At 54.9% G+C, this 10,399-nt stretch overlaps 1 protein-coding gene across 1 annotated transcript in view; it reads right to left on the bottom strand.

The window, feature by feature from the left end:
• The window catches only part of PAX7 (paired box 7), a 117,545-nt gene that overhangs the window by 59,069 nt on the left and 48,077 nt on the right, over positions 1-10,399 (bottom strand). Inside the window, exon 3 of the mRNA XM_017740607.1 lies at positions 5,324-5,523. Within this exon, the coding sequence (XP_017596096.1) occupies positions 5,324-5,523 (200 nt within the window). The remainder of the gene's footprint in view (positions 1-5,323; positions 5,524-10,399) is intronic.

Genomic DNA, 10,399 nt, shown 5'->3' on the forward strand with positions numbered 1-10,399 from the left:
ATGCCGAGGAGAAAAGCTTCAAAGCTGTCACAGAATCCCTTCTAAGGGTTTTTTTTCCCACATCAAAACGTGAGATAATTAAAAAAACGGGTGAAAGAATCCCAGAAAACATCCAAGATCAAAATCAAAGCTCCCACTAAATTAACGGAGTGGATTCCTGCTAATTCCCAAATCCGTGAATGCTCGGGACATTCGTGGGTTGTTTTCTGGGAGGGTGGAAAGCGGAGCTCGCAGATGGGTGAGAATTCCTTCGGTTTGGGCCTGTGAGTCAGGACACTGCCTGGCACAAGCACAAATCCCTGGAATTTCCACTGGCTGCCCACCGCCATCCCGATTCCCCCGGAAATCCACTCAGGCTCATCCCTGGCTCTGCTCGGTTTGGGATTAACCTGTTAACAGCTCATCCCTTTGGAAGCCTGAGCTGGAATGCTGCATCCCAAGCACCCCGACACCGCAGTGACCCGGCCAAAACCCCGCTCAGCCTCCCAGGGTATTCCGAGAAACCGGAGCTGGGAGCGGCTCCCCCCAGGCCCCGTCTGCTTGTTCAGCTCGTGGGTTTTATGAGCTGTCAACGTGTCAAACTTCCAGTTATCCCGACAGCTGCGTGCCCAGCCGGGCTCCAGGCCCTGCCAGGAAGGTCTGACGGAGCCAGCAGCTTCCCACAGGGAGGAGGGGATGGAATGGGAGCTCCCAGGGATGGGGGAGAAGGAGCAGCACTGGGGGGAATTCTCCTTCCATGTGGAGAGGCCAAGAGAGGAGAGAGGAGCAGAGAGAGATGGACAAACCTGCTTGGATTTGTCCGGGGAGCATCAAAGTGGGATTCCAGCACAGGAATATGATGCAGGAGTAGGAGTAGGAGTAGGAGTAGGAATGGGAGTGGGAGTAGGAGTAGGAGTAGGAATAGGAGTAGGAATAGAAGTAGGAGTAGGAGTAGAAATAGGAATATGAGTAGGAATAGAAGTAGGAGTAGGAGTAGGAGTAGAAATAGGAATAGGAGTAGGAATAGGAATAGGAGTAGGAGTAGGAATAGGAGTGGGAGTAGGAGTTGGAATAGGAGTAGGAGTAGGAGTAAGAATAGGAGTAGGAATAGGAATAGGAGTAGGAATAGGAGTAGGAGTAGGAATAGGAGTGGGAGTAGGAGTAGAAATAGGAATAGGAGTAGGAGGAGGACTAGGAGTAGGAGTAGGAGTAGGAGTAGGAATAGGAATAAGAGTAGGAGTAGGAGTAGGAGCAGCAGTAGGAGCAGGAATAGGAGTGGGATAGGAGTAGGGATAGGAGTAGGAGTAGGAATAGGAGTAGGAGTAGGGGTAGAAGTAGGAATAGAAATAGGAGGAGGAGTAGGAGGAGGAGTAGGAATAAGAGTAGGAGTAGGAGTAGGAGTAGGAGTGGGATAGGAGTAGGGATAGGAGTAGGGATAGGAGTAGGAATAGTAGTAGGAGTAGGAGCAGGAGTAGGGGCAGGAATAGGAGTAGGAGTAGGAGCAGGAGCAGGAGTAGGAGTAGGAATAGGAGTGGGATAGGAGTAGGGATAGGAGTAGGAATAGGAATAGGAGTAGGACTAGGAGTAGGAGTAGGAATAGTAGTAGGAGTAGGAGCAGGAGTAGGAGTCTGAATAGGAGTAGGAGTCTGAATAGGAGTAGGAGTAAGAGTAGGAGTAGGATGCAGGAAGAAAGCCACCCCCGATCCAGGGGATGAGCGGAACAAGGACCAGATGTGGGGCAGCCGCTCTCCAGCCCCTCTTTGGGGTCACAAACCCCTCCTGACCTCTGCCCCCACCTCACACCTGGAGCTCTGGGACGAGGAGGACGGGCAGATGTTGGTGAGGCCCTTCACGGAATCATGGAATGAATCCCAGGCTGGTTGGGGTTGGGAGGGACCCTAAAGCTCACCCAGTGCCACCCCTGCCACGGGCAGGGACACCTTCCACTGTCCCAGGGTGCTCCAAGCCCTGTCCGACCTGGCCTTGGACACTTCCAGGGATCCAGGGGCAGCCACAGCTTCTCTGGGAATGCTGTTCCAGGGCCTCCCCACCCTCACAGGAAGGAATTTCTCCCAGATATCCCATCTAAGCTGTCCTAGTTTAGAACCATTCCCCCTTGTCCTGTCCCTCCATGCCTCGTAAACATCCCCAAAACCCCTGATCTGAGCTGGCCCTGCTGCTTTAGAGCCATTTTTAACCCAAAACTCAACTCGTGGCTTAAAAACTCAGTCGAAACAGAAGAGAGCCCCCGAGGTGGGGGAAGATTCCCTGCTGGATGTGTCCATGTGGATTTATGTGTGTGTGGGGCTATTTTTTTTTTCCCCTTGACTTGAGTGATGTTTGCAGATCCCAAGAGCCAGCGGAAGATCCGCCCTGATATCCAGAAAATCCGCCAAGGGCCGGCAGCCTCCCAAGTGGTGGGAAGAAGCTGCCCGTGCCCGGCTGCCGGGATGGGAAAGGCAGAGTGTCCCGGGGGGAGCAGCTGCTGCACGGCCCTGGCAGGAGCCTCCTCACGGAGTGCCTGGGAGCAGTGAGGGACTGGGAGATCCCAGCCTGGGACAAGGGAAAAGCTCTCGTTATTTAATTATTTAATTAATTTGATTATTTATTTGGCATTCCCTTGCCTCCCTCCTTTCTCCCAGCCTTCGGAAAGGTTTGTGCTCTCCCTGGAATTTTGGGGCTCTTCCCTTCCTCTCCAACGTCCCTCGTGCAACCCTCACCCCATCCCTAAACTCTGCTGTCCCTCGAAACTCCGTTTTTTCCATTATTTACCACAGGAACATCCATTTTTTACCCCCTGCTCGACAGCTCGTGCCCACCTACACGAGGAAGAGCAATTAGGGCAAAGCATGCAAAACTAAAACGGGGGAATTCACACATTCCAAACCCCGGGTGGCTTCATTCCCTTAATGAGCCGCTTTCCCAGGCTCCAAATATCCCTGATCCTACACGGCCACCAAATGAACACTTTTGAACTCCCTGGGCCAAGATCAAAGCCAGAACCAGCCTAAGTTTTGCTGGATTTCCTTTCCCAGTCTCCACAGCCAAGTCTAGAGGGATCCAGGGAAATCCAGGATTTCCCAGGAGGAAGCTGGAGGGAGGTGACAGCACCTGCCCCAATCCTTTGGGAAAAGTCCTTAACCAAGAGTGGGGGACACCCCATTCCCAGACGTCGAAGAAGAAAACCCGAAAACCCTTTGGCAGCTCCAGCTCCTGGGTGAGCACACCCTTATCCCAAGACCCACAGCCCAAGTCAGCCTGGTTTCCTTTGGAAAAGCTCATTCCTGGCAGGAGAGAGCCTGGAGAGCCCTTTCCCTGCTCGCACAGTGCCCGGGATTCCTGCAGCCTCTCCCGAAAGCCCCTCTGGGACCCTGCGGGAGTCTCCATTTCACTGTGGTAACACTCGCAATCCCCAATCCCTCCCCCTTCCCGGCCTTTCCCGAGGGATTCCATTATCCTGGCGATCTGCTGATCCCTGTGCTGTTTGCACACACTGCTGACCCAGCCTTTATGCAGGACACATAAGGGGCTCTGTGTGCAGCTCCCACAAGGGCCATTAATCGTGTCGATGTCAGAATTCCCGGCTCCAAACCCTCCCTTCCCGCTCCTCCCCTCTCCTGCCCTCCCCCCCCCATTGTGCTCTCCAGAGATCCAAGGGGAAAAAAAAAACCAACCCAAAACTTGTCGGAAAATTCACACACGGAACTTGCAAACTTTGCAAAATCTGATCTGCTCCCCTGAGCGAGGCTGAGAAATGTGGGATTGCTCCGGGCGGGAATAAACACGCGCTGCGTCCTCCCGGGAAAACTGAGGGATCGCCTCCAAGAGAAAATGCCAAAGTTTGGCTCCTGGTCCCAACTGGGACACAAACCCTGCAGCTGGTACCTCCGGAGGGGCCAAACCCAAAGGGCCTCTCTAAATCCGTGGGAATGGGGACGAGTTGGATGGGACCCATCGAGCCCGAGAGGCAGAGCTGGGTTTGACCCTGGCTCCCACCTTGGAGCAGCCTCATTCCCCAAGGGGAATTCCCTCATTCCAAGGGGAAGTGATGCCTAAAGAGTTCGGCTTTTTCTGTGTTTCTCCTACATCTGTAGCTCTGTGGGACACCATCCCAGAGCTATGCAGCGCCTGGTGGTTTTCCTACCCTTTCTCCTGGATTTCAGAACAATAATTCACCTTCTAGCACATCCCCAAAATGCTTTTTAGTCTTGTTTCCACAAAGAGAAGAACATTTTGGTTTCCAACCACAATCTGAGAAGACACGACAAGGGAATGGGGCCAAGAAACCCTTGGGGTTGGCAGGGGGTGAGTTCCTGGGACAACTGAACCTCCTATGGGATGTACCTGTCAGATATCCTAATTAATCCCCCTTATCAAATCATAGAAATCCCATGACTGGGTGTGCCCATGACCACCCGGAAGCTTCCAATGGAGATCTGCTTTTAATTTGATTATTTGAGCCCCGTTGCAAAGGTTTTTCTCTGTTGACAAGAGGCAGCGAAGGAGCAGCCGCGTTCTGGGTGGGGAGCACGGGGTTAGGCCAGGGAGAGCGGGATTAAGCTGAGGAGCATGGGGTTAGGCAAGGCTGAACAGGGTTAGGCCGGGGAGTGTGGGGTTAGGCTGGGGAGTGTGGGGTTAGGCCGGGGAGCGTGGGGTTAGGCTGGGGAGTGTGGGGTTAGGCTGGAGTGTGCAGGGTTAGGCCAGGCTGCATGGGGTTAGGCCGGGGAGCATGACGGGGTTAGGCTGAGGAGCGCAGGGTTAGGCTGTGCTGCGTGGCTTAGGCTGGGGAGTGTGGGGTTAGGCTGGAGTGTGCAGGGTTAGGCCAGGCTGCATGGGGTTAGGCCGGGGAGCATGGGGTTAGTCTGGAGTGTGCGGGGTTAGGCCAGGCTGCACGGGGTTAGGCCAGGCTGCGTGGGGTTAGGCCAGGCTGCGTGGGGTTAGGCCAGGCTGCGTGGGGTTAGGCCAGGCTGCGTGGGGTTAGGCCAGGCTGCGTGGGGTTAGGCCAGGCTGCGTGGGGTTAGGCCAGGCTGCGTGGGGTTAGGCCGGGGAGCATGGGGTTAGTCTGGAGTGTGCGGGGTTAGGCCAGGCTGCACGGGGTTAGGCCAGGGAGTGTGGGGTTAGGCTGGGGAGCACGGGGTTAGGCTGAGGAGCGCAGGGTTAGGCTGGGCTGCGTGGCTTAGGCTGGGGAGCGTGGGGTTAGGCTGGGCTGCACAGGGTTTTGCTGGGGAGTGCGGGATTAGGCGGGGAGTGTGGGGTTAGGCTGGGGATCTAGGCCAGTGATCACAGGGTTAGGCCAGGGAGTGTGGCGTTAGGCCGGGCTGTGCGCGGTTAGGCCGGGCCTTACCTGCACGCGGGCCTCGGTGAGCTTGGTGCGCTGGGCCAGCTCCTCGCGGGTGTAGATGTCGGGGTAGTGGGTCCTCTCGAAGGCCTTCTCCAGCTCCTCCAGCTGCTCTGCCGTGAACGTGGTGCGGCTCCGGCGCTGCTTCCGCTTCAGCGGCAGGTCCGGCTCCGACTCCACATCCGAGCCCTCGTCCAGGCGGTTCCCTGGAAAAGGGGAGAAACGGGAGATCAGGAGGGGGGAGGTTTGGTCCCACGGGGAAAAATATTGGAAGTGTTAAAGGGCCCGGCAAAGCCAGCTCGGTGTCCAGCAAAATAAAGCTTGGGATCAGAAATGTTCCAGTTTGGGTTGGAAAGGCCTCGAAGTTCATCCCATTCCACCCCCTGCCATGGGCAGGGATGCCCCTCACCATCCCAGGGATCCAGGGGCAGCCACAGCTCCTCTGGGAAATCCATTCCAGGCCCTCCCCACCCTCCTGGGGAGGAATTCCTTCCCAATATCTAAGAAAATGAGTCCCTCCAGTCCAGCTTTCTCCACAGTCATGGGAATTCCAGAATCCCAGACTGGTTTGGGTTGGGAGGGACCTTAAAGCTCATCCCATTCCACCCCTTCCATGGGCAGGGACACCTTCCACTGTCCCAGGTTGCTCCGAGCCCCGTCCAACCTGGCCTCGGACACTTCCAGGGATGGGGAATCTGTCGTTTCTCTTCCCACCAGCCTCACAAGGGAAAACTCTGCCCGTGGACGAATCATCCACCACTTTTATGCTACTTATGGAATTTCTCACCATTATTTTTCCCCACATTGCAAAGAAAACCTCGGAAAATCAAAACTCCTTGCAGGAAAAGGGGAGCCCACAGTTCCTGCTTCAAACCATTACAGAGAAAGAACTTCCAGCGCTCGGCGTATTTCAAGGAATTCCCATTTTTTATTGGAAATTCCCATTTCAGAGCTGCCCATTTCACCCTGAAATGTTGTCAACAAACGACGCTTTGACTTGTGCTGCCCAATTTCCTCCTGTGTTTTATCACGTTTTGGGGTTGAAGATTTCAGTTTAGGGGAAAAAAAAAAGGAACAACTGGGAATTTTTACAGATGGGAAAAACTTTTCCAGCTCTGCCTCAGCCAGAGGTTGGGCTGCCCACAGGAGACAGCTCAGCTCTTCAGTTCCCAAATTTCCTATGGAATTCCAATGCCATCAAGTCCTTTCCCAATGTTTAATCAGCCCCTTATTCCTCTACCTCAACTTTCCCTGGACTTTTTTCCTTTCCCTTCTCCCTGCCTTGATCCCAGTGCCAGGTGTGGCCTCCTGAGTCTCCAGTGACCCCAGAGGAGCGCAGCTGGAATAAATAAACCCAGTTGTGCTCCATGTTTTTGGCTGGAGATCAAGCAGAAGGCCCCGCATGGATATTCCCCAGGTGGCTTTTGGAGGAGCTGGGACTCCGATGTTGGCTCTCCTGGAGCAATCCCGGGTTCCGCAGATGTTCCAAGGGGGGGGGTTGGGTTCCTTATGGGGTGCAGGTGTTGATTTTGGAGGGTCTCAGCCAGGCCACAAAATGTGCCCCCAGTTCAGGGTAGCAGAGAAGGGACAATGGGACACAGGAGGTGGGGACAGCTCCGGCCCTGCCACCTTTTCCTTCTTTCCCAAGAAAACAGGGGATTCACTGGATTAATTGATTTTTTTCCCTTTCCAAGCCTGGCTGTTGTTTTCCCCGGGAACCACCCAGCCTTGCTGACAGCCAGAACCAAATCGTGCTCACAGCAAAGTCCTTTTTCTTTCGGGCGAACCTTTGCTAATTTAGGATTAAAGCAGGGCTTACATAAGCTCAGCTTGACCATAAAGTTCCCTGGAGCCTCTAACCGTGTTTTCCAGCCTCTGGTGTTTTCTTCCACCCTCTTTTTTGTTCAGCTCCTATATTATCATCACCCAAAAATCTGCCTTTCTTCTTGGCAGCGCTGGGAGCTGCAGCTGTGGCTTCCCCACAGCTGCTGGGGAGTTTGAGGGGTGGGAGGCTCAGATCCCCTCGGAGCTGCCTCGTTTGTACTGACATCACCACAAAAAGCCTCTGCATTCCAAACAAAATTCCTTCTGTGTACCGGGGCTTTTGGGGAGGACGCGGTGTGAGACCTTGGAGAAGGTGCTGGAGTCAGGGGAGCTCTGCTCCAGGGGCTGTTTTGGGGGGGAAAAACATCCCATGGAGAGGTTTTCCCTCCTTCAGGCTCTGGCTTCCCGTTAAGTGCCCTACATGTGTTCAGCTCTTCGATCCAAACCCTTTGATTTCTGAATTCCTCCCCCAAATCAGTGAGAAATTCCCCGACAGCTCCAGAGGAGCAGCACCTGCCCCGCATTTCAAAGATCCTAAAACCAAAAATCCTAAAAAAATCTCAAAGCCCTTCCATGTGTAGCCAGAATTTGTTTCTCAATGAGGTTTTTGGGGTTTGTTCACTTCCAGGGAAGGCCTGTGGTCTCCAGGAGAAGGAACATCTGGGCTTGAGAACAGCAAGGCTGCACATCTGGGCCCCAGATGAGCCGGGGCAGGTAGGAGCCTGCACATCTGGGCCGAGGAGGAGCCTCTGCTGTGCAAAGGCACATCTGGAAAGCTCCAGAACTTCCCTGAAGCTCCTCACTGGAGCTGCTCCATCATTCATGAGCTTGGCTGCTCCTCCCATCCCACTACTGGGATCCCGATCCCCCCAGGAGCAGGGAAAACCACCCAGGAAAGGATCTGCACCAAATTCCACCTCCCTCACTTCGCTCGGGAAGGGAAAACCCCCAAACTTCCTTCCCCAGCTCCTCCTAATGGATCCCGGATTCCTCCGTGAAGTTTTGGGAGAGGACGAGGGATTGTCACCCTCCGTCCCCTCCACGGTGCTGATTCCGGGGTGAAAAGGGTCGAGATGATTAATATGAACAAAATCAGGGTAAACCCCCCCATTCCCGAGCTTCCCAACAGCTCCAGCCCGGCGTTCTCCCCGCTTTCCAGCCGTGCGGAGGTCACCCACCAAAAACCCGGGTCTCTGCGCAGCCACGAAAGGCGGGGAACGGCAGCCACGGCTCCTGGTGCCAAGTGCCCGGCTCCAAGAGCCCGACCTCAAAGCCGAAAGCGAGGGAGCAGGAAAAATCCCAGGGAATGCCTGGGACCAGCTGCTCCCACCCGGAGCAGCTGCTGCTGTCAGGCAGGGAAGCAGGAAAGACAGGGAATGTTTTCCAGCTGGGATGGGCTCTCCGAGCCCGTCACCCAACACATCCCATCACAGCCCCACAGCTCTTTCCCATTCCCAACCAGCTGGAACATCCCAGACAATCCATTCCCACATTCTCCCCTGTTGGTTTTCCGAAGCTGTGGGAGACTCCCGGGCTGGGGATTCACCCCAAACTCAAACCCTTCATTTTTCCCAACCTATCCCCGTGTAGCAATAGCTGCCAGCAGTGGGAGCAGGGGGATATCCAAATTTCCAGGGACTTTTGCCACAGGAATGACCTGGTGGTGTTTTACACTCGCTCAGCCTGCAGAGAGGAAGGTGCAGAAATTTCCAGCAGCACTTTCCTGGGTGGTTTCCCAATCCCAGCGCTGCTGACGGATGGGAAGCAGCAGGCGGCTCCTGCGGGATCTCATCCCAGGAAAGATTGATGGGAAAAGCAGAGTGGGGAGTGAACGGAGGGAAAAACCTCCCAGCAGGACAAGGCAGAGAACAGGGAAAAGTGAAGAAGGGAAAACCAGGAGGGAAGGAAAAAACAGGAGAGAAGGAAAAGCCAGGAGAGCAGTGTGTGGGCTACAGGACACGCGCTCATCCCGCTGTATTTGGGATTTTTAGGAGTGATTCCGTTGGGTTTTTATCTCTTTTCCAGAGTGACTGCTCCGCAGCTCGGAATGAAAAGCTCCAACAGCCCGAATCTCTTTGGTTTTGGAAAGAAATCCTAATTTCAGGAATAAAAAGGCAGAGGCTTCATCCTGGGAGTGGCAGCAAGGATGCAGTGTGGAAACATCCCACTGCTCTGAGGGAGATATTCCAATGTCTGGGCACCTTCTGGGAGCAGAGGGGAGAAATGACCCTGTGGAGGAGGTCAGGAAAGGGGAATCTTTGGGATTCAGGCACGGAGGGATCACTGCATCCATCATTCCATGCTGAGGGTTTGTGCGGAGCAGTGCCGAGTTCTGAATCCTCAGGATGAGCTGGGAAAAGGGAATAAACCCTCGGCAGCTCCTCGTGCCCCTGGAGCAGTGCAGGGAAAGGTGACAAAGGGAAATCCCGGGGCTCATTCCAGCACGAGGAAATGTGGGAATTACAGCCCCAAATTCCCATTCCTGAGTAAAGCTGCTGGTTCATGGGTGGGGACAATGAGCAGGAGCTCTGTGGCTGGGTTTGGATTCTCCCCTGTCCCCATTCCCATCTCCCCCATCCCCATTCCCTTCTCCTCTGTCCCCATTCCCTTCTCCCCACCCCCATTCCCATCTCCCCCATCCCCATTCCCTTCTCCCCATCCCCATTCCCTTCTTCCCATCCCCATTCCCTTTCCTGTCCCCATTCCCTTCTCCCCATCCCCATTTCTTCCCTGTCCCCATTCCCTTCTCCATCCCCATTCCCTTCTCCATCCCCATTCCCTTCTCCCCATCCCCATTCCCTCTCCCATCCCCATTCCCTTCTCCCCTGCCCCCATTCCCTTCCCTTCCCTGTCCCCATTCCCTTCTCTCCCATCCCCACTCCCTTCTCCCCTGCCCCCACTCCCTTCCCTGTCCCCATTCCCTTCTCCACATCCCCATTCCCTTCTCCTCTGTCCCCATTCCCTTTCCCATCCCCATTCCCTTCTCCCCATCCCCATTCCCTTCTCCTCCGTTCCCATTCCCTTCTCCATCCCCATTCCCTTCTTCCCATCCCCATTCCCTTTCCTGTCCCCATTCCCTTCTCCCCCATCCCCATTCCCTTCTCCTCCATCCCCATTCCTTTCCCCATCCGCATTCCCTTCTCCTCCATCCCCATTCCCTTCTCCATTCCCATTCCCTTCTCTCCCATCCCCATTCCCTTCTTCCCATCCCCATTCCCTTTCCTGTCCCCATTCCCTTCTCCCCATCCCCATTCCCTT

Source organism: Corvus brachyrhynchos, unplaced genomic scaffold (assembly GCF_000691975.1).
Source record: "Corvus brachyrhynchos isolate BGI_N302 unplaced genomic scaffold, ASM69197v1 scaffold278, whole genome shotgun sequence".
In the NCBI taxonomy this organism is placed as follows: domain Eukaryota; kingdom Metazoa; phylum Chordata; class Aves; order Passeriformes; family Corvidae; genus Corvus; species Corvus brachyrhynchos.